Source organism: Microcebus murinus, chromosome 11 (genome assembly GCF_040939455.1).
Source record: "Microcebus murinus isolate Inina chromosome 11, M.murinus_Inina_mat1.0, whole genome shotgun sequence".
NCBI classification, from domain to species: domain Eukaryota; kingdom Metazoa; phylum Chordata; class Mammalia; order Primates; family Cheirogaleidae; genus Microcebus; species Microcebus murinus.
The window spans coordinates 3,515,972-3,540,759 of NC_134114.1; the positions used below are offsets into that span (position 1 = coordinate 3,515,972).

The 24,788-nt window shown below is 41.2% G+C and overlaps 1 protein-coding gene across 1 annotated transcript in view; it reads left to right on the forward strand.

Annotated features, from left to right (window-relative positions):
• ADAMTS16 (ADAM metallopeptidase with thrombospondin type 1 motif 16) overlaps nt 1–24,788 on the forward strand; it is a 133,487-nt gene that overhangs the window by 38,362 nt on the left and 70,337 nt on the right. Inside the window, exons 4-8 of the mRNA XM_020290223.2 lie at nt 436–519; nt 2,697–2,856; nt 4,388–4,493; nt 11,949–12,086; nt 18,014–18,167. Of these exons, the coding sequence (XP_020145812.2) occupies nt 436–519; nt 2,697–2,856; nt 4,388–4,493; nt 11,949–12,086; nt 18,014–18,167 (642 nt within the window). The remainder of the gene's footprint in view (nt 1–435; nt 520–2,696; nt 2,857–4,387; nt 4,494–11,948; nt 12,087–18,013; nt 18,168–24,788) is intronic.

The window sequence follows — 24,788 nt, forward strand, 5'->3', positions numbered from 1 at the left end:
TTCCTTCTCTTTCTTGCGTATTCTTGTTCTTATCCTAAGCATTTCTCTTGTGCTTACGGAATTCCTAGCCAGGAGAGTTTGGGGAGTGCTTGGCTTCTGCACTCATCACCGTGTGTTCAAGAAATCCTCCCCATTATTCTAACAAGGATACTCACCAACCCCAGGGTCTTGTAATACTTTCACTGGTGTTTGATGATAAGCTGTGAACCCCACCATCCCAAACTGCTTTTTTACTGTCAGGTACCGATGATAAGGATTCCACAGTTGGTAATTAGATATTTCTATTCCTGTTTGTCTAGCAATATAAGAAAATTAGTGTTGCTTTGCCACTGGAGAGCAAGGGCACTGGCCCACAGCGGCAGGGCTACAGGCCCACTGACAGGCTGGGGGAATGTTGCCGTCCATGGGACTGGTGTGATTTCCTGTCTTTTTCAGGTGTCTGCTTTATTCAAAGACGGAACGATAGGAGGAAACATCAACATCGCAATTGTGGGTCTGATTCTTCTAGAAGATGAGCAGGTATTCTATCTTTGATATCGGCTATTCTTTTTTTTTCTCTTGCCAGAAAAATAAATGCAAAATAATTTTTTTCGTTAATATAATTCTTCTATGAGTTCTTTACTTTTCTTTCTTTTGGGGACAAGAAATATTTAATATTTTGTTAATATTTTGTGTCTGATGCAATGAGTTTCTTTTCAGTTCTTTTTCATTTTTTTTAAATTTCTTGTGTTTTTTTGTGCCAGGGTAGTAAGGAACACTCTTTTAATTTACTAATGAGAAAATTGAATATAAGAGCTGCCTTACTATATGGGTGGGAAACACTAAGAATACAAAGTACAAAATGTGTCTTCAGCCACCACGAGGTTGTAGGGTGCTTGTTGGAATTGAGCCCTGTCTGCTTTTTGTTAGAATACTAAAAATGTTTTATAGCCTAGAAGTTCCATTGTACTGTGTGGAACTACACTGCCTTACTCAATTGCCTCCCAATTAATTCCTATACCTCACCACCTTCAGTCTTAGATTTTTATTTTCATGGAGATTTCTAGAGAATGTCAGCACATTTCCCCCACTGCACAAAACCCCAAATTACGCTGGATCCTGGTGGCCCTGGGTGAAAGAATCTCCACTGCCTCCATCCCGGCCTCCTGTGAATGCATAGAGGTGTCCCTCTGTTCACAGTGATAGTGCACATGGACATTTCATGGCATAAGTAATGGGGGGCATCTTAGTCATATGACATTTTCACTTTTATTTTGCCCCAAGCTAATCATTGACTTGGCCAAGGAGAGTGGGCCCCAAACCCAAGGCAGGCGCCCGGCATCACTCTCACCCCTGCCCACATCTCCAGAGTCTCCTGTTAGCCATACTTTTCTTATTTATAAAACAAAGAATTTTTTAGATGAAATCTGAGATCATTAATACAGTCTAAGACACCCTCAGATGTTAAAGGTCTAGGACGCGGCCTTCTCGGTGCAGAGTGGGGTGTGTGGCGGGGCTGTTTCTAGCCGGCTAGTCGGGGAGATACAGCCTCATTGTCTTTTGTGTGTGCATGTGCTAGGGAGGGGTTTGCTGAGCTAGCAGGGATTCTCAGGTGACAGGTTAATTATTCCTTGAATTAAAACGTTTTCACCTTGGAATTCATCCAAGCTGCAAAGAATAAGCGAGGTTATCGTTTGATCATACACCTGTGTTAACTTTAATTAATGCAGTTTTCCTGGAAATCACCAGCTAAAGAATGCAAGGCATGCCTCAGTGTTTATGTATAGCATTCAGCTGAGGTATATTTGACTCTCTGGAAAAGCAAAATAAACACTTCAAGGGAAAACATAGTCAGTGACTGAGAGACAAGCATGTCAATACAACACTCTAGCAGTGAAAGTTTTAAACAAGATGGTGTTCTGAAATGGAGATAATAACCTGATTTTCTCTGGTCATCCATAGGAAAATATGGCATACCTACAAATAATGTTTAAATAACTCGGTGCAGCTTGCTCTGATGGATTGTCTGGCTACCCCCCAAATTTCTCTTATTCCCTCTGTGATTTCACTGTTGCTCTGTCAGAACTTGGTATATGTAGATAAGGCTGAATGTCTTCTATGTAAGTTTCCTTCTAGTTGCAGTTTATTTTCTAGAAATACAGCTTTACCCATTGACATACCTCTTCTCATAAACATGTTGCCTCTATAGGAAAGATACTTAATTTAACACTGTAAGAATAAATATTAAAAGATTTATTAATTAGGAATCTCATCTGCCCACCTTGGTTATAAAATAAACATATCATTGTCTAGGTGTGTTTTTGTACATGCATGTGCAAAGCCATGTATAAATGATTCTGTGGCCTCATCTAAATTTAAAGAGTGCAAAGATTTTGAATGCAAAAAATTCATGCATAGAAGTGATCTTTCTTGGGTCATTGAACATACATTCACAGTTAGACAGATACATTCCAATTGTTTATGTGCAGAACTAGGGAACTGTATGTAAGTATCTACACTGAATCTGTACAGGTTTTATATAATATACCTGCCTTTGTATTTTAATACCTAAAATGGTTGCATGAGCTTATGTGCCAATCAGAGCCATCCATGTAGTTGAAATCCAAGTCAAAGTTAATGATAGTTTGCTGTGATGACAATGCATTATAACCTGTTTTCTCTCCATTGTCATGGGGTCCTTGGTCTCTCTTGCATAGCCAGGGCTGGTGATAAGTCACCATGCGGACCATACCTTGAGTAGTTTCTGCCAGTGGCAGTCTGGATTGCGGGGGAAAGACGGGACCCGCCATGACCACGCCATCTTACTGACAGGCCTGGATATATGTTCCTGGAAGAATGAGCCCTGTGATACTTTGGGTAAGACCCTCCAGTGGAGTTTTGGGGGCCATGCATAGGGTGTGCACCCTTCTTGGGTGGTACCTGATATTAAATTGTTTTGCCCTTTTTTCATATTCCTAAGCAGTATCTGCTACTGAGTAAAGGATAAAGAATAGATTCACTTCCCTGCATAAACTTTGGCCAAACTTAAAAATATGCTCTTATTCATGGAGTGATTATTGAACAAGCAAAAGTCCCTCACAGATTCAAGAGTTCCTGTTTCTTCCTACATAATAAATAATTTCTTCCATTTTTTCTATCGTTTGACAAATTCAGGGGTATCTCATTGTGTGTCAGAAATAGTACATTTATGAATATTTGTAGAGATACTATAACAATGTTATATTTCCATTTCTCTATAACTATTTTAACATTAGCAATTTTTTTAGACATGTACAGGGCTGAGTGTATCTTGGAGGCAGTGCTTTGTTTCCAAGGGGCTAGTGTACAACAATGTGTGCTGATGGGGGCTCTGCTGAACATTTTTTTCTGACTCCCCATTTCCTCCAAGTTTTTAGAGAGGAATGGTTTTTATTATAAAAACTATCAGATAGAACCCAGTTTAATAGAGTAAGTCCTGTTATGCAGAAAGGAGATAACATAGTGGCCTGACTGCTTGCCCTTAGAGACCTGCTTACAAGGTTGGCCCTGGGCTGGCTCTGAGAACTTAGACTGTAGGATGGTTCCCACCACGCTACTTGGTAAGAGTGGCGCACTGTGCCTAGACTGTCTGTAGGAACAGCAGTTTACGCTGAACACCTGATTTCCTTCTGGAGGTCTGGAATTTTGGCACATGCTAGGCAGAGGGTGCCTACGTGGTCAGCTCCCAGGAAACTCCTTGGACACCAAGTCTGTAATGAGCTTCCCTGGTTAACAACACTTAACTCTCATTGTCACAGCTCATTGCTGGGGAAGTAAACATGTCCTGTGTGCCTCCACCAGGAGAGGCTCTTGGAAGCTTGTACCCGGTCTCCCCAGACTTCTCCCTACATGTCTTTCCCCTTTGCTAGCTTTTCTCTGTGTCCCTTTGCTGTATTACATCATAACTGTGAGTATGACAGATGCTCATCGTGACAAATGCAGATCACTAAGCCTGGGGTGATCTTGGGGACCTCCTAACACACCAATTCTCTACATTACTTTTTCACCAGGCCTTTCAGAACACATATGTTTATAGAAAAAGGCAAAAATTCTCCTCCATCTGCAGTTTTTAAACCTCCACTTCTATTTTGCCCTAAGTATTGCCTGTAACAGGAACATTACATAGAACTAGGATTTTTTTTTTTTCCAGGAGACATAGTGGCCCTGAGCTCCTGGGAGTAGATTCGTTTCTCCCACATTATGAAGTGCCTGCCCTTTATATGGTTGTCTAAGGGTTTCCCATTTCGTATTTCCCCAAATGAAGATAAAAACTAAATTTCACTAAAGGACAGAAAATAAATATACAACTCTTTCTTTACTTTATTGCAACAACATTACCGTATATTCTTTTGATCTTTATGCCCGATAGGATTTGCACCCATAAGTGGAATGTGCAGTAAATATCGCAGCTGCACAATCAATGAAGACACAGGCCTTGGACTGGCCTTCACCATTGCCCATGAGTCTGGACACAAGTAAGTGCTTCTGCATGGAGGGTGGAACTCAGGGTCCTTTGCTTACTAGGTGAGCACCATAGGAACGGGGATTCATTAAGTCAGGTCTGTAAAGGGAAGTCACATGTTTCTAACAAGAATATTGTTGGCATCTATAAAATGCTATCACTTAGGTTCTTGTGTTTCTATTTTAGTGCCCCATCATGCACATTGTAAAGCCACAACAGTGCACATGTTTATATTTCTCTTGATCTATTCTCTGACATTCCTGTTCACACATGTGCCTAAGATTGAGGGTAGTTGTATCTGTCCATATTCCTCTGTCCTGTGTTTTGTACTTGGTCCTATGAGTTAATCTCATTCCACGGTTAGCTGTTATCAGGGAATTCCAAGTAATTGAGGACAGTGACAAGCCCTCCTGTTGTTAACTGTCGTTTCTATGAAGTTTGTGTATGTTTTTTGTACATTTATTTCTGTAATCTGTAGAGATGTTGTTTTGTTGATTGATGTGCTGAGCACAGTTTGGGGAGTGTGGTACTGACAAGAGATCTGGTAGGCCTGATAGGACTTGGTCTGTCTCCCTTATGTCACCCCGACACAGTGTTGTTGGTTTCAAAATGAAGCAGCATGAGGTAGAGCCATCAGCCTGGGGACTCAGCACAGGTGCTAGTCCTGGGCTGGCAGCTCTCAGACACCGGTGGAGTGTCATTGTGTCATCGCCTTACAGAAAAAGCTTACATTATACCCACAGAATGAGCAATTTCTAGCAGTTATTTGTGGAAATTGTTATTGTTAGACAAGATTTCATAGGCTAATAATTCAGTAAACTGCTTTAACTGGCAAAAGGAAAACAAGTCAGTGTTTGCGATTTGTGTTTTCGCAAAGCTGACTTCTCCATCCACTGTTGGAAAATGGACTGAGGTCATAGACTCATGTCAACCAGGATGCGTGTGTATACATGTGTGTATGTGTACATGCACATGCATGTGTGTATACACATGTGTGCCGTGTTTAATGAAATCCTGAGGCCCTGCAGACTTCATCTATGTGAACTAATGACCTGAAAATGAAGTCTCATATCCCATTACTTATCCCTTCATCATTACAGGTAATGATTGACTATTTCATTGCTTAGAAAATTACACCTACACTTTATAAAGCTTTTAGTTAAATCATAAGTGTATTTTTAATAGTCTGCTAGAGTTAAAACTTCAAAAACTCTCATTACTGCAGCGACATGAGGCTCTTGCTGTCCTCTGAACCATACCTGAATTTAATTAAACAATCAAGGCTAAAAATATTTAAGTCACTGAGGGCTGAGCAAGTCCACGTCTGATGGCAGTTGAGATATGGGCATTGGCAGCGCTAGCCTTTGCAGGTGGTGAACTTAAGCAAAGTTAAACTTGATACATCCCAAACTAGGCTCTCAGTTAGTTTTCATTGTCAACAAGTATCAGTGTTTACACTTCTTATTTTTAGAAGTCAGTTATTAATATTTCCTTTCCCTGCTCAGACTGGGTCTAGATGGAAAAGAATTTCCTCCAAACAAGAAAAAAGTATTTTTACTTGAAAATGGGAATCCAGATGGGAGTAAAGAAAGGAGCTCTGCATGTGGATGGAGGAGAGTGGCATTGCCAGTAGAATTAACCTCAGGAATTGCCAGATCCTTCTTGAACACCTGCCGTTTAGCAGACATTGTGCAAAAGACAGAGAACAGGGAGCTTGTCAATGAAGTAGTTTCTGATCATGTTAAGAAAAAGAGTGGTAATGATAGTAACAGTAATGGCTGTGATAATAGTGCTCCTTGTGGAGCACTTTTGTAAAATATGCCAAGCAGTTTCACATAGAGCTTAAACCTTAGAGACTTCGGGGACCCTCCCTTCTGCTCCCTTCCCTCACTTGGGGGGACCATGCTGAGTGTTCCACGGGCGTGTGAAGGGAACTCGGGGATGACCGAGCCAGGGAGTGAGCAGGTGAACACACGAAGATGAGCATTTCTCATGCGTGTTAGCTGTGACCATCTGACTCAGTAAGAAAACTCCAGGTTTGGTGGAACTGAACCAAAGATAAACACAGTTGTTCACTTCATTTATTTAGTAAGTATTATTTATTGAAGAAGGAATTATAAGTTTGGTATGTGGATCAAATGTCACGCATAAACAGTGCACCTTTATCTTTGACAATGAGCTTCCAGCAGAGTCACTTTAACAAATAGAAAGTAATTTGCATCTGTGAAAGACACACGAAAGGTCCTGTTTCAAACTTGGATTTTACGTCTTCATCTCTGTCTACATTCAGAGGGCACCATGGGACGGGGGATGCTGCTTCGTGCCTGTAAGTCATAGGTCTTCTGATCTCTAACCCAGAGAAAGATTCAGTTCATTGTCCATCCAATGTCTTCTACTAAGTTCAGTTTTTTACATCTCAAAACATCTTGTAGTTTATACTGAAGAATCTGACCTAAAAATAGAAATTGCTGAAAATAAGTGTTTAGATTTGTGTCTTAAGAGAGGAGAAGAGGCTAGAACCAGAACCAAGATGTGTATTCTCCTCTCGGACATGAGATTGAATCAGAATCTTTATTAAGCTGGCAGTAGAAGAAGAGTTTCCAGCTTATACTACATCCCTTGGTGCAGGCAGGACATGTGGTTTGCTAGATGCAGGTATTCAGGAATTGACACAAATACACCAAGGGCTAATCTGCACATTTCAGAGATTATGCTGTCTCAGCGTGAATCCATTTGAAAAATCTCCATCTGCTAATGGAAGTCAGGCCACTTGATGGGTAGGGCCCTGGGACTCAGATCCCAGATGACTGCAGCACTCCACAGCCTGATGGTGTACAGGGTTGTCACCTGGTCAGCTCTTACCTAGTTTTCCCATCTGCAAAACCAGTAGAGCACTGTGAGCTCCTTAGCTCATGTGTGCAGGTGCAATTTAAGATGTATTATTTGAGCTGAACAATATTATGTAAAATAGGCTTAAATAGTCAAGTTGGATTATCATTTCAGACCATTAAGACAATATTAAATCACATTCATTGTGCTCATTGTATTCAGGATTATCATTCTGTCTCTTACTTTCCCTGAGTTTATGGACTCATTCACTGGGCATTATGTATGATTCTATAAAAAGACTATTTATCCACTATTTTTGCCCTCCAAAAGTCTAAGAGAAAAGATAAAATGGACATGCCATGCAAACGGTCAGGTAATGAGGACAGTGGGCATAGTAAGACAGTACACAGGGTGATCGGAGGGTCTTCTTGGAAGAAGCAGAATGGGCCTCACCACCCGTTAGCTTGTTAGTACCATTCAGCTCCGCCACACTTCCCTGCAACACCCTTTCCAGTGTTTGAGGATGCTGTGCACATCCCACCAATCTGTGGCTGTGCTCTGTCATCAGTCTACCAGGGCAGGGAGGCACTTAGTGATTTTAAAGACTTGTGGAATATTGGAGAAAGACAGCCTCCTGCCAACACCTGGTCTGGTGATCGTCAGGCTGCCCTCTGCAAGCTCCAATTTTATTTATTGTCATTCCTCTTAGGATTTCTTCTTTGTTTCTATGTCCAAAAAGGACGAGAAATCCATTTAAAATCCATTGGCATTTGCCCCCTGCACTACAGACATGCATCATATGTACTTGAGTGACTCTTAGGTATTGAGTGATTTGATCAAGACCACATTTGAATCAAAGAAAGGGATAGAAGTTTTGAATTTCCCTTTGTGACAAGCGTGGTACCAGATATTCTGTACAGTTTCTCAGGAAAATTTTATTACCCCATTTTATATATGAGGAAGCTGAGGCTTGGAGGTTAAATAATTTGCCTAGTATCAAGCAACTTGTGTATGACAGAGCCCAGACCCTACCTGGGTCCCCGCCTCCACAGCCCTGCTCTCTCTGGGTATCTGCCCGGCCCAGAATCCCTAGCTCCCCGACTGCTGTTCCTAGCTCAGCCCCCACCTCTCACAGAGGACGAGCTGTGCTTCTCAAGAAGCCTGTGTCCGGGCTCTCAACATCTTTGTCCTACCTGTGCTCATCCTCATCATCCCAAGGGTGGAATTTACCATTCAGGTTACATTGGCCCTGGCTCCTTTGAAGGATGTCTCATTTCCTTAATCACTGCAGTTTGAATAGCCTGGAATAACTGACACAACCTCTAAAAACAGTTGGCCAGCTATTGGTCATTCTGAGTATATTATCAGTAATAAATACTTGCCAATAGTAATTGAATCACTCAAGAAAATATCGTAGAAGACATTAAAAGTGCTGACACTGATTGTAATTTTCAAGTCCAATATGAAATTAGGTTTATATTTGGGCATTTGAATTAGTGTTATAGCTGAAAATGTGGTCCTTTAATCATTCAACACACATGAATGGAGAACCTGTTATGGGCTATCAAGTCCACTGCAGTGGGGCTCTGAGCATGGATTAGAGGAGGCTTAATCCATTAGAAATAGATAAACTCATAAGAGATGAAGAGATAAAACATATGTATTATTTTAACATGTGGAATGATAAACACTTTAAATGCTGTGGTGCATAGGAGCAAAAAAATAAATGATCTGAGCTGTATACTTATATGGCAGTTATATTTCTTGATTACCACACACCAACCTTATCTTCAAAATATGTTCTATTCATTCACTCGTGACTTTATTAATGTTAACATTAAATGTGATCACTGTGTGGTACTTTTATGCTGATGCACTGGCGTCCACTACAGTACAGGATGTGTCTTCCAGTCGTTGTACTGACTGGGAACGCAACTTGTGAAATCCTGGCACTGAGATTTGGGAGGGCGTCAGAGTCCCCTGAGGGTGTGTGAGAATACACCTAGTGCCAGATCCCAACCCACAGAAGCAGAAATCCTCCAGTGCAGACGTCGGGTCACCACATGTGCAGTTACTTCTCAGATGTTCTGATGCATAGCAGAGTTTGAAACTTGAGGCTAGAAAGAATCATTGAAGATACCTTAACTGAAAAAGTTTAAGACCAACATGTTTCCCGACCAGGAACATTGTGACTTTGAATTCCTTAGAAATATAGACAGAAGTGGTAGCAAATGTATCAAAGCAATTGCTGGACAATAATGTGTCTTCTTCATGAGCAGATCAAAGGCCAGCCAAGGAGGGCAGTTTGCTGTTTTATTTTCATCGTTTTCTCCCCAAGGCAGCCTCCCGTTTGGCAGCCTGACTCCTTCTGCAGCCATGACACATTTCCTCTGCCGTATGGTGTCCCTGGCCTTGATTAATTGCCTTTAATAGAACTTCAGAGAATAGGTGGAGGCTAAAATGACTATGTCTACATCATATTTGGTACTGATCAGAAATTTTGCAGGAATTCAGTGGCATTTGCATGCCAGCTTTCCTTGGATACACCCTTCAATCATGCTCAGGTTACACTATTGCGGGGGTCCTGCCAGGGCCCTGACATCAGGGTGACAGGTTCTAGTTTTGACTCTGCAACCCTGAACAAAGTCTCTCTCCAGTCCTCAGTTTGCTGTCATTAATATATGACCTACCCTATAGGGTTTTGGTGAGTTTAAAGTTAGAAAATGTAGGTCACACACTTAATGTCATATCCATAAAATAGTGAGTACTTGTACATGTTAATTACTACTTTTGCTCATATTATTGAATAACCATATGCAAAACAGTTAAATGGACAAATGTGTCTTCAGCCTTGGCAACAAGTACAGATTCTCTGTCAGCTTTTGGAGCCCAATTCCTCCATGTTGGTGTCATCCTCTCCCTGACACCTTCCCACTATTCATCATGAGATTCTTGGCAGTAGAATGTCCCCAGATCCAGTACCATTTTGTCCTTCTTTTCTCTCTCTCTCTCTCTCTCTCTCTCTCTCTCTCTCTCCCATTTTCTCCTTTCCTCTGCATCTCTGCAACTCTCTGCTTTCAGGGAATGGACACAATGACTGACTACCAAACATTCACAGCCAGTAGTGACTTGACTCTCCAAGAATGTATTTACCGCAATGCAATGGGAGGTCTCCAGGGTGCATAGAGCTCCCAAATTCCCCAGGCATTTCTCCCCAGGCAGCACGCTCTGTTCTTCTGAGACCAGGGAAGGTGGCAGTGCAAGGCTTTCCTACAGGCAAAGCTCTTGGAAGTTAAGAAGAAGTAGACTCGGTGGGGAGGAGGGAGCAGCTCAGGTCAATAAGATTCTCTCAAGTGCAGGGCTGCAGTTTCCTCACAAGTCATTAAGCAGGTGCTGATTGGCATTGTGGGATTTGCACATCTTGGATGGACACTATTAAGGGTTCCTATAGCCAATAGAGCTTGAGGCATTCCTATGTACCAAGCCAGGTGTGGATCCCACAGAGGTCTGGTTTTTCACTCAGGAGTAACTGGTGCTGCTGCAAACAACACCCGCAAATACACCCAACTGCGTCCACCACTGGGGTTCTGTGGAGCTACTCCCTCCAAAGGGCTGCAGGGATTCAGCTCAACTGCTGCCCGCTGTCCCAGCCTCCAGTGGTGCAGACCGGATAGTTGGAGATGGAGCAGCCCCAGGCGGCTGTGGAGACAGAATGTCAGCCCCACCAGGAGCTGCAGGAGCTGCTTAGTAGGTCTCAAATCACCGAAAGCATCACAGTCACCTGAGGGGCTTGTTGGAAAATGCAAATGCCTGGATTTCTGTTTTCTGAATCAACAATTCCTGGCCAGAAACCTGGCATCTGTGTTTTTAACAAACGCCCTTGGAAATTCCGACAGTCGTGGTGAGCAGAAAAGAATATAGACAGAAGGAAGCAAGTGACATAGTATGAGCTTTTTAAGATCGCAAGTCCTTGCCTCACACTTGAAATGCTTTTGTTAAAAATAATTAAATGTTCCACCCTTGGAGGGCACCTGGACCTCTACTCTGATTTGATGTAGGTGTACACTTCCCCACATTTCCATGGGCGGTCTGTTCTTCCCAGAAGGTCTAGGAATCCAGGAATATTCTCAACAAATTGGCTGCGACGGCTTTTATTTTTGCCTACCCAGTGTAGGGAAGTCTCCACAGTCCTGACTTGTGTTTGTTAAAGGATATTAAATAATTTAAAGCCGGGCGCGGTGGCTCACGCCTGTAATCCTAGCACTCTGGGAGGCTGAGGCGGGCGAATTGCTCGAGGTCAGGAGTTCAAAACCAGCCTGAGCAAGAGCAAGACCCCATCTCTACTATAAATAGAAAGAAATTAATTGGCCAACTAATATATATAGAAAAAATTAGCCGGGCATGGTGGCGCATGCCTGTAGTTCCAGCTACTCGGGAGGCTGAGGCAGAAGGATTGCTTGAGCCCAGGAGTTTGAGGTTGCTGTGAGCTAGGCTGATGCCACGGCACTCACTCTAGTCTGGTCAACAAGCGAGACTCTGTCTCAAAAAAAAAAAAAATAAATAAATAAATAAATAAATAAATAATTTAAACTATTCTTGTTCTGCAAGAGCCATTTTTCTCTCTCTCTCTTTCTCCTAGCTTTGGCATGGTCCATGATGGGGAAGGGAATGTGTGTAAAAAGTCTGAGGGCAACATAATGTCCCCAACGTTGGCAGGACGCAATGGAGTCTTCTCATGGTCACCCTGCAGCCGCCAGTATCTGCACAAATTTTTAAGGTATGAACTCCTTGAGCCTCATGTGATCTTTCAGAGGTTCCAGTGCTCACAGCCTGGTCTGCTGATCCTGCGCAAGCAGCCCCCAGGCTGTGCTTCTGGGTGTGTCCCCTTTGAAGGTATCCTGAGACACTCAGTTGTCCCAGGAGTTTGCTCCTTTGAGCATCGAGGCCTGCTGGCTCAATCCAACATTGACCGTGAGACTCAAGGGGAGCCCTTCAACCTTACCGAAGCATTTGTCACTAACATTTAATTTTTTTAAATTCTCACTTCTGTAACTAGGCATATTTAGTCAGTGAATAGGAAGAAAGAGCATGTTTACATCTGTAAGCACAATGATAAAGCATAACTAAGGTTTTTAGTTTTTTTCTTTCTTTTTCTTCTTGTTTGTTTTTACAAAATACATTTCCCATTAGGTAGAAAAACTTAAGTGTATAAACTTTAACCTGGATCTAAACTCCTGTAATTTTAAGTAATATTTTTTAGGTAGTTTATTTTAGCACTAATTTATTTAGAGTATAAAACACTGGGGAGATAGAATTTGACCCTTGAAAAAGAGGTGATCAGTAGATTTTTAAAGTTTCAGAGAAATAAGGGACTTTAAGAAACATCCTTAGATCTGCTAATAGAGTAGACAATCTTCCAAATCTCCATGGCTTTGAGTTTATACCCTGGTTTAAGCCTTGTCTTAGTCTGTTCGTGTTGGTATAAAGAAATACCTGAGACTGGGTGATTTATAAAGAAAGGAAGTTTATTTAGCTCACAGTTCTGCAGGCTATACAAGAAGCATGTCGCCAGCGTCTGCTTCTAATGAGGGCTTCAGGAAGCTTCTGCTCATGGTGGAAAGTGAGGGGGAGCTGGCATCAAATGGCAAGAGAGGAAGGGAGAGAGGGGAGGGAGGTGCCAGTCTCTTTCTAACAGTCAGTTCTCAGGGAACAAATAGAGTGAGAACTCACTCATCACCATGAGGATGGCAACAGGTCACTCATAAGGAATCTGCCCCCATGACCCAGATACCTCCCACCAGTCCCCATCTCCTACACTGGGGATCAAATTTCAACATAAACTTGGTGGGGCCATAGGCCAAGCTATAGTGAGCCTTAAGCCAAAATTTCATTTCTGTCTCACATTACACCCCAGTGTGAACTGAGGGGTCTCTGCTCCATGCAGTCATTCAGAGACCCAGGTTTCTTCTATCTTATGGCTCTTTTCTCTTCCAGAACCCAGTTCTGCAGACAGCCAGAGGGTGGGGACAGAACAGCAAGGAGGGTGTGCAGGGGAGGGGTGGTATTTTTGGAGGGAGAACTCAAGACTATGGCCTGAAAGTCCAAGAGGGACTGAAACAGTTGTCTACCCAGGAGCTCTGGAGCAACAGAATGGGAAGAGCAAAGAGAGGACCATCTGGGCCATATCATCAACCCCAAATGCTATCACAGGGAAGTAACTGAAACCTGGAGGGACCAGCTAGGGGATGGCAAGATTGAGAGCAGAACCCAGGCATTCTGGACACTGGAACTGACCTCTCTCCTCATCCCAAAGACAGTGGATGCAGCTAACAGAGGAGAGGCAATTGTGTTGCAAGCATAGTCATTATTTTTATTTTTATCTCTAAGTGCTAAAAAAATTACTTGGTTCAGATGCTAAAAAGGGGAATCAGAGTCTTGGTTTATAATGGAAAGCAGCTTTTATCTCTCGAAGGTGACTGAGCTGTGAGGAAGAGCACAGGAGGTGTGTACACGGACCTACGTTCGCAGGCTGCATGCAGTGTTCACGTGTGCCGGATCCACGTGTGCTCCTGGGAATTCTTTCCCTGCCACATGGACACATTCTTCTGAGACCAGTGGCAGCACTGGGATTTGATACTTTTATTCCTTGTGGAAGAGATCAGTCTCCACCTTTGCTATTTAGGGAATATTATAGCTTCTTTTGCCTGAGGAGGGAGACCTGCCTCATTCAGGATGAAAGACATGTTTCTTCACTAGACAGAAAGGTATTTTTCCAGACACACAGAAGAATTGGGCCTGCTCCTAAGAAACACATTGACTCACAATGGCCTACTGATTCTAGTAGAGGAGATAAAAAAATATGCTTCCATATTTTCAAAACTCACTGATGGTAGCAAATAACAAAGGGAAATGGGCTTCTGTTTTTATTCTCAATTAAATTTATTTATAATATATTTAAAAAATCATACTTCCAAAATTCATCAAAGAAAATATGTCAATTATTGCTCCTATTTCAATGATATAATCTTGGGAAAAGCTAACAAATGCAACCACATTACCTTAAGAATTTGAAGCTGATTGTACAAGAAATCACAAAATAATTAGTAAAATTGAAAGTTATATAAAGAGGAAAAGAAAATGAAAATAAAAAATGGAGACCAGAGAAAAAGGACATAAATATATAAATCCTAAGGAACTACCAAGTTGTGATAGCAAAGCTTGAGATTTGGCAAGAAAGGAAATATATTTCTAATATTAGAAAGTAAGGCAAATACTAACCCTTCAAGGAAAACAAAGCTTTTTAAAAAAATAACAGCTTTATTGACATAAAGTTGATATACAAAAAGACTACACACATACAATGTGTACAATTGGATGGGGGTTTAGACATATGCAGACACCAGTAAAACGGTCTCCATGGAGCTTCCATTAGAGTTGGTGGAAGGAAAAATAGGCTGGCAGCACCAGCACCCAAGAAGTCCCCAAGTAAGTAAGATAGATATCTGCCATCCAAATCTTTCCAACTTATGTATTCTTACAGTCAAAGCCAAGAACTGGTTATTCTAAACTGAGAATGAAGGATGGGAGTGTCCCTTCCCTAGTAGGTTTTGTAGACACCAGTCAGGGTTCAACTGGCCCCTCTGGTTTCTCTCACTCATCTTCTTTTGGGTTCCACTTTTTCTTAGTTTTCTTCCTTATTTATTTATTTAGAGCTCTTTTTTTTTTTTCTGTTGCATAAATTAGGTCTCTTATTTCCAGAACTCTGAACAGGATCCCACAGTGTTTCTGTCAGTTCTCTCCCGTGCGCTATCTGGGGGACTGCTCCCCGACGGCTGGGTTACCCGCCCCGCTGCCTCTTCCTTGGGTTCTCTAGAAGGCCCTGTACCCTGCCATCTGAGCCAGCACCTGGATCACCAGCCTTTAGGGACTTCCTGCCTTGTGTTCATACTCTGAGATCTCAGTCAAGATACTGTAACACCTTAAGAATGATGACCGTGATCCGTATTTTATGCCACCCAGGATGAGTGAGCATTTTGTGGACATTATCTTTATCTTGGTAACATAAATCTGTACTCTAGGAATATACACTTGATCATTTTTTTCAATTTCTATTACCAAAAATGACAATATTAATATTATTCTGCAACTGACATGACACTGGGGCGGGCACATTTAACATTTGTCATTCCCTGTATGGTATTCTCATGAAATCAAGTTCGGGTTTGTTAGCATTGTTTTTAGCTGTTTCTTGCAGCTGTTCACATTTTTTTTCAGTGTACGCATGAAGAAGTCTGTTCTCAGTAATAAAGAGCCTTCACTTTAAACTCACTGTGCTCTTCTTTGCATTACCAAGGAAAATTCAAAGGTTTCTATATCTCAGATCTTTTCTATAATTTTCTAGATTCAGAATTTTTAAAAAATCTCTTTTTTATCTTAATGGTTATAAGGTAAATATATAAATACTTTTTAATATTTTGAAATATGCTCTGACAACTTGGAAAACCAGAGGATACAAATTTGGGTGTGTACTGAGAATTGGCATCATGGAAGAGTCTCAAAGAAGCTTGGAAACTGCCGAGAAATAGAGGAAGATTCATGAAAATAGTTACATGCTTAGAGAAGAATTAGTTTGAGGACATTGAAAACAGACTATAATTTTCAGAATATAGTCTTAAGAACGATAATTAAGATACTGGAATTAAAAGTCATTTTTGTCCTATAATTCCAGAAAAGATAAACTGTATACCGAAGCGTGCTGATTTGTTTTTGTGCTAATTCAGTAAAACACTTCTGTAGCATTTCAATAATAAGCCTTTATTTTCAGAGACTTTGCTAATTTCCTTGGACCATATGATTATAAATAAATACATGAAGTTTTAGATGATTACATATTTGTTTTCTTGAAAGATCAAATTTTCCAAGAAAGTCTCTTGCTGTCAAATTCGCTATTAAGTTTTATTTTACTTGACAACTAGTTGCAAATTGGACACTTCCACCATGTGTTAAGTTTTGATTTTTCACTGACTTAATGAATCTGAGACTGTCTTCTTTAACAAGTTTGCTGACTTCCTGATTTCCAAGTAATCAAAATGCTCTTACATTCTCCACCATTAGGTGGCTTTTTGGATAGGATCCCAGCAATGAGTAAGGTAGATGGGTAACTTTTAAAGCTGATTCTGCCCTCCCGTATTAGCAGTTAACGTTTGGTAGATGGAAAAACGTGTATAATATGGGAACTCAACTGGCATGAAATTGTCAGCACAACTTTTCTCCATTCTTGGTAGTGTCACGGAAGACACATACTTGTTTGGAGTCAATTCATCAACCTAGTCAATAAAGTCATTTCCTGTTAACAGATGCCAACCTCATCACAATTACTCATGTCTGCATCTAGGAGGCCTATGACTTAGGGAAATTTTAGCTCATTATTTTACATTTTATGACAACATGGGCTCATCTTCAATTTGCCTTTTAAAAATTTGAATCACGTCCTGCAGATGAGTGCATATGCCTGCCTTCTGCCACATGAAACTGCACATACATATTAGCATATTTTGTTGAAGAATTTTGCATCTATGTTCATGAGAAATACTGGTGTGTAGATTTATTTTCTTGTAGTGTCTTTGTCTGGTTTTGGTATTAGGGTAATACTGGCCTCATTGAATGAGTCAGAAAGTTTTCCCTTTGCTTTGTCTTCTGAAAGAGTTTGTAGAAAATGGGAATAATTTCTTCCCTAAATGTTGGGTAGAATTCACAGCGAACCCATCTGAGCTGTTTGTTGCATTTTATTCACAGCCTCCTGAGCTCCACAGCAGTGGAACCTGGGGCTCAGGCCCTGGAGACTGGAGCCAAAGATCTTCCACTCAAAGTGGACCACCTACAGCAAAATTTGAGGGATGGTCTTCCATTTTCAATATATTGTATGTTTTGGTTTTGTAGAGGAAGGGCCTATTGAAATTTATGGGTAGGTTTTAGTTGCTATTTGCAAACACAAAAAATGTTTAAATATTCCTCCCCTAAATGCGTAGATTATACCAAAGAACATCCTGGTAGAGAATAGAATACCCTATTTGTGGAGGAAGGAATCAGTAGTTGGTCTTTAGCCATCTATTAGTGAATTTTAGCAGAGCTAATTTTCTTCTCAACTTGGGGGTCTGGTCAGAAATTAGCCTGGGCATAGAACATTGCCGGTGAAAATCTGATGTTCCATGAAGAACCTCAGGAAGCTGTAAGGTAATGTGCAGGTGTCCCCAGCCTAGGGAAAAAAGGAACGAAAGGGAAAGAAAGAAAGAAAATTCCAGCCTTTGAGATGGATCGAATTGTGCTTTTACAAAGGCCATTTCCATCTTTTGGTTGTTTCTGGCGAGAAGTGTGCATGGAAGGTGTCTGTAATGGGAGCTTCTCACACTGAACATTTGGTTGTAATCATTCATTTTCACTTTTCCTCATGGTAAGTTTGAGAAATCTAATGAAAAACAAGTTGTCTTCCTAGAAAAGAAAAATATATTATGAATAATTTCAGAAAATGGAGTCCCTGCATTTAAATATAATTAAGATAAATGTTATATTGGACCTCAGGAGAAAAATTTCCCCTTTCTACACAGGATGTAGTAAAAGTGCATGAGAAAAAAACGTATCGTTGATAGTGCGTCCTTGGGTAATGCTGTCGGCAGTTGCCAGCAGCCTCGTCCCCCTTTGTTTCAGCACTGCTCAAGCTGTCTGCCTTGCTGACCGGCCAAAGCCAGTGAAGGAGTACAAGTACCCCGAGAAGCTGCCTGGAGAGTTGTACGATGCAAACACACAGTGCAAGTGGCAATTTGGAGAGAAAGCCAAGCTCTGCATGCTGGACTTTAAAAAGGCAAGTGAATATTGGCAAATGCTCAATGAAATATGATTCATAAAACTGTTTTATTTAGTGTAACTGACATTGATGTATCCTGCATTTATTGGGTACCTACCAAATGTCAGATCCTATGCGTTAAGGCTGGTCCTATATAACAGGAAACACATGTTTTACTGGCAAAGAAGATGATGGTCAATACTGTTGTGGGTATCGGTTTTCATTTGAGAACTGACTTGGCCTGTTAGGTCAGATCTTTCTTTCTGATTTATCATGTGGGAGTTCAGCAGCAACTTTTAGTCAGTGTAAGTTGGCAAATTAATACTCTCCAGTTTTTAAATGGTATTAAGAAAACAAGGCCTTGCTACCCCCTCCCTATATCAGCATAATTTACTATGTAGCAGCAGCCTGTCTCGGGCTTCTGATTAATAAATCCCCCAAAATAAAGTATTTGCAAAGTAGTTTCTCATAGAAGGTGATATCTACTCTAGGAACCCTAGAGACATCACCAGAGTGATTTCCTAACATAAATTCCTCATACAACACAGAAACATATGCTCTTGCGAGATGGGGAAAATCAAGATTTAGGAACTTTCTCTACAGAACCACCAGAAAAGCTACCCATAAATTTACAAATGTAACTATTTTTGAGGTTTCTTTTATTCTAGTTTATAATGACATCAAGAGGAAAGTAGACAAAAAATATGGTCCTACAGAAACTTCCAAACATTTCAGAATGCACTGGGAATACTCCCAACTTAAATCTAATGTGATAATCTTCTTTCTTCTGAACGCAAGTAGAGCTCCCCCAAAGATCAATTACAGCTCTGTGCCAGGACTGAACTCTTCTCTCCTCAGCTGGGTGATCTCAGCTTGGAACAAGAGCAATAGATCAGTCAGCATCAGCATGGATCCCCTTACTGCCTTTTCCTGTGGGCAGAGATGTAAATTCCCTACTAATGTTTTTTGGTTTTTTTTTTTTTGAGCATTCTTATGTTTGTTAAGGAAAAGAGGCCTAAAACTAATGTTTTCTTTCAAAGATGTTAGCTTCTAGAGTGTACTTTGGTTTCTAGTGTAGTCTACCTTGTAACTACTTTGGGCCATGTCATTCATGGTCCCCTAGTGACATTTGGAAAAGACATGCTTATATCTAAGAATACCCTTAATTCACCCTCATCTTTGAAGATTATTTATTCTGGATATAGACTTCTAAACATTTATTTTTCTGTAATTTTTTTTCCTTTTAGACACTTTAAATATATAATTTCATTTTTTTCTGGACTCACTTGTTTCTAATAAAAGAAGTTGGTTATCATTTGTATCTTCCGTCTACCATTTCTAATCATTAGACAATACAGTGAAATACACATTTAGGTTATTTTAAGTTTCAATTCTAGACTTTTTTTATACTCTGTATTTCCCATCTGAAATTTTCCGTTGTTAACTGATTATGTCCCTTTTTTCCTTTTTCTCTTAAATATATTTATAATACATTATTATGTTATATATATTTATATTATTATAAGAGGTGATCCTTCCTTTTGATACCCTGAAGCTTTAATTATTTCTTCGTTAGGTCCCATCTATTTCAGTTTTTCCTTAGCCCCATGGCGCAGCCTGTCCTCTAGCATGTGGCTTTTACTTACGAGGCATGGACTTGAGTGCCCAGGATGATCATGCGGGTCTCTCCACTCTATGTGGACCCAAACGTGATTGCCTCCCAGCTCTCTATAACCTCTGTCTTCCAGCGCCTACCAGCTTTCAGCCTGCAGCTGTTGTCCTCTCCTAGGCTACCTACAATCTCATCCTGTGTGTCAGCTGCTCACCCTTTGATAAGGACCAGGAGGAAATGTTAAGGCAGACACCTGGGGCCCATACTCAGTGCAGCTGTCTGCTTTCTGGTCCACTGCCATAGGTTCTGGCTATTAGAACATACCTCAACTCTGACCTCTGCATCTTCTAATCAGTGAAGTTGCTGTTGTCTGCCTGAGATCCACCTCCCTGCAGTGCTTTGAGTAAAGCACTCCCAGATAGAGAGCTGGGCAGGTGTGGTGCTTACCTTGTGTGTCTCCCTCCTCTCCAGCATCACAGTACTCTGTTGCCTGTTGTCAAGACCTAGAACAATAGGTCTATATTTGGTCCATATAGTTTTCGGGTTTACTTTGTTTTTGTTTTTTGTGATTTTGTTCTTGTTTTGCAGAAAAATGAGTTTGCTACCAGTTTATCATAGATAGTAGAAGAAGTATCTTTTGAAATAAAAAATATATATCTATTAAAATCAGATAATTTTTCATAATATCAGATCATTCCTATGATGTAAAATTGTTCTTGAAGACAAACTTTATATCTTTTATTTTAAAAAAATTAAATTCTATTTGTGTGGGCAGAATTGCTAATACACCAAATCTCAAAATTAGATATGGTTTGGCAGTTAGATATTCTCTATTTTCCCTGTAGATTGAAACATCTTGGGACATTTTAAATTATAAAATTCAATCTTTTAAATGAACTCCTGCTAAATTTTTATTAAAAACGGTCTATTCTGTTAGAATGAAATGTAAAGATCAAGATGTTTTCTGAGGGGAGGATATAAATAATAAATAACATGCAAATTACCCAATGCCTAGACCAGCACTGGGCACATTAGAGTAACTCAATAAAAATTTGCTAATCTGGGTAATGGATGGATGATATTTTAGAAAGGGTTGAATCTCTTTTAATATCCTATACTATTTAGTTTGAAAAGTAAATAAATAATTTAAATGCATATGCATCCTTCTCTTTTATAAATGAATGTGTATTTGCTGGGTATATATGTATGTTTACATACTTGCATATAAATTCACACAAATACATGACAATGGCTTTCTCTGTTCACTGATGTATAGTGATAATCAGAATTAGGGATAAAAGGATTCAGCTGCTTGAAAAATAAATAATTACAATGCATTGTATATCTGACTATAGTATCACTTGTAATTGCACGCTCAGTTTGTATTTTGGAGGAGTATAATACAGATTGAGGAAATGAATCTGGTGGGACACTATTATTCACAATATTGAAGTGCCACAATAAATTTCCAACCCAGTCATCTTAAAATGTTGGTTTTACCTGGAGTATTATGTTGTGATATTAAACCTAAGAAAGTAAGTCATTATTACTGAAATTGGTCTTTGTGAACATTACCCTTAAACTATGGACTAACATAATAGGTGAGAACCTTCATTGAAAACACAATTTCTTAGCTGCAAAGATAAAAGCAAAAGGAAACTCCTTGTGTATGCTTTTCTGCCTGAGTTAAGCATTTGTTATTACAAATATTTTGTCTTTGTTAAGTACCTGCTCTGCTTTGTCAACATTGCTTGGTGGCCTGACCCTGTAGTCTGAAATTTAAGTGACCAGAATTACTTTGAAATTTGATCATCTCAGTATCCTGGGTATTGTTGTTAAATGGGGAGCTCCCCCCACACCCTGCAAGTCTTACTTTCCTGGACTCTAAAACCATGGTTTAATAGGATCTTTGTTCCAACAGGACTCTGAAGTTTCATTAAGGATATAGCAACCTATAATAATAATGCTTTAATACAATCATGTCCAGCAGTAAGTGGTTAAGTCAAAGTACGATAAAAATGAGAAAGAGAAATTCATTTTTGGTTGTTCAGTTGTGGCTTAATTTTTATTTTACCATCTAACTCTTTGAGATGCTAGAGATTTTATTAGTCTGGGACAGAGTGTCATGTTTATTAAACGGCAGACAATTACATCAATAGGGTACCAGGTCTCAGATGCTTTTTTATATGTTGAAAACAATAACATTGGTTATATGATATTTCCAGGTTCTTCTAACTCTATGATTTATTCCTCCCTTGGGACTGGAATTAGGGATTGAGCAGGTTCCAAAATGAGGCTGAAATACACAGATGGTATGAATCAAGGCACAGATGAATTAGGGAGTCACACATTTTAGTGGTGAGCTATCACCAGCATCCTACATTTAAGAGATTTATACTTTAAAAAGTTGAAAGCCCTTGCCTTTAATAGTAACTTCCATCCATATTTCTTTATTCTGAAAACGGTCCTAAAAACTACAACGTAAGAATATTCTGAAATTACTCTGAATGAAAGTCTAAATCTAGTGGTTCTCCTAAGTTATATTAGACTTTTTATGCTATAATTCACTGATTGTCATTAGTTTTATCTTACACTAAAAATTTCCTGCTGGTTTTCACAGGAACAAATAAGCAATGTTTAACTGTGTATAAAGCATTTACTGAAAGCTGGTTAGGTAGCAAGCACTGCACAGGGACTGATGAAGAATATAGCAAAATAATTTAACATGTCACAGCACCTTTACCTGGTATTGTCTTGGGTAGTCTCAGAAACAGCCCCGTGAATTAGGACCGCAGCTCCGTAAGACCATGGTGCCCACAGGGTAGGCCCGTAAGTGCAGACTGAGAGCATTGAGAGGTGGGATTGTGCTGGAATCTCCTCAAGCCCTTGACATGAGAAGGGAAAGTGCAGTGCTTTCATCCCTGTTAGATGTCTGGCCCTGGGCTGGACATATGACGTGTAACCAGGTCATTTAGCCCCCAGGACAAGATGAAGACTAGATGTTATCATCCTCATATGCACAGTGGAACTCGGGTTCTGCCTGCCCAGATCTGCCTGCCCAATCCTCCCCAGATCTGCCTACCTGCCTTGGGATCCCAAACTCTACCAGACCACTGTGGCCATCTCCCAGCTACCCAGCCACACGAGCAGCTTCTGCTTTCATGTGCGTTCATTCATTCAGGTGTGCATGCTCAGCCTCCTGAATTGGGAGGACTCTATGCCCCATCCATCAGCAGGTCTCTGAGTGCCACCCCGTGCCTGCTCCACAACTCTCCCTGGTCTCTGATCTACCTCTTTGCCACCCAGATGTTGAGTTGGGGTCCTCAGGCTTTGGTTTCAAGGGAGGCTTTATTTACATCCTAGTATTTTATCGAGTCATTATTCCTGCAAGCAAATGGAGCTGACCAAACAAAGTTATCTCTTTGAGGAGTTACAGACACTCAGGCCCCTGTTTTTGTGGATTCCTTGGGTTCTTGCATCTGTCCTTGATATCTAAATGCTGTTCTGGCCAAGAACAGAGGCCCTGACACAACGTATCCCATTAATGCAGCCACTGCCTGTCTGCAGGAGAGCGAGCCTGAGGTCTCAGCAACAGTCTTCTGTGGGGCGCGGTGACAACGCCATTGCAAGATGGCGCCAGCTTCCTGGTCACGCCGATACTACAGGACTGATAAACAGGGTGAACCGCGCAGGTGTAGGGGCTTTTCCTGTCTCATCAAGTATGCATATGAAGGATCTTAGCTTGGCCTATCAGTAATAACCCTCGCGCGCTCTTAACCTATCCCCATCACTTCCCTCCTTCCTTAGAGTATATAAGTGTGTGAGAGCTTGTGCTCAGGGTCTTCCGTATCATGTAAGTCTAAAGGGAACCCCATTAAAGCACGTGTCTTCCTTGCTGGCGAGGCGGGCGCGACAAGTGGTGCCGAAACCCGGGAACTGAAACAACTTTGAGGCACCATCGGAAGACGACCTCGGAAGAGGTAGAGTTCAGAACTGACGTGTGGGACGGCCAAAACTCCCCTGCTTCCATAATGGGTAATACGCAAGCTCAGAGAGAAGCAGTAAGGGAGGGACCGCGGTAAAAGGTGGAAAAAAGGAATATAGAGCTCAAAGAAAAAAGCCAGAGCCAGAGCCAGAGCGAAAGCCAGAGCCAGAGCGAAAGCCAGAGCCAGAGCGCCAGAAGAAAAGGCCGAGAAAGAAAGAAGAAAAGGCCGAGAAAGAAAGAAAGAAGAAAAGGCCGAGAAAGGAAGAAGAAAAGGGGAGAGAAAGGAGAAAAGACGCAGAGGACAGAGGAGATGGCCTTTTTTTCGGTCAGAATTTATCTGAGACACCTGCTACTTCACTACGTTGTGTTGGAATGCCACTTCGCATCCTGTTGCTGTTGCTCGTTTACCCGGACATATTCCTGTTCCTGTAGACGCTCCTAAACATTGTTCAGGACTCGCAGGAACTTCGGAATCACGGCTGCAATTGTTGCAGCTATCGCTACGGCTGCCGCAGCGTTGGCTGTAGCTTTGAGCACAACCCTGCAGACCGCATATGCGCTTAATAACCTGCCAGCCGGCGTAGTTACGGCCCTTGCAACGTGGATTCATCAAGCCACTCAGCACCTGAAAGAGTGGGCTGGCCTTGGGACCCTCTGACCCTAGCGCCAGCCTTTGCATGGAACTGGGACTGTCAACACAGGTGCGACTTTGATCTTGGTTGCTCAGTTCTCATTAATTAATAAAACAGGGGGAGATGTGGGGCACGGTGACAACGCCATTGCAAGATGGCGCCGGCTTCCTGGTCACGCCGATACTACAGGACTGATAAACAGGGTGAACCGCGCAGGTGTAGGGGCTTTTCCTGTCTCATCAAGTATGCATATGAAGGATCTTAGCTTGGCCTATCAGTAATAACCCTCGCGCGCTCTTAACCTATCCCCATCACTTCCCTCCTTCCTTAGAGTATATAAGTGTGTGAGAGCTTGTGCTCAGGGTCTTCCGCATCATGTAAGTCTAAAGGGAACCCCATTAAAGCACGCG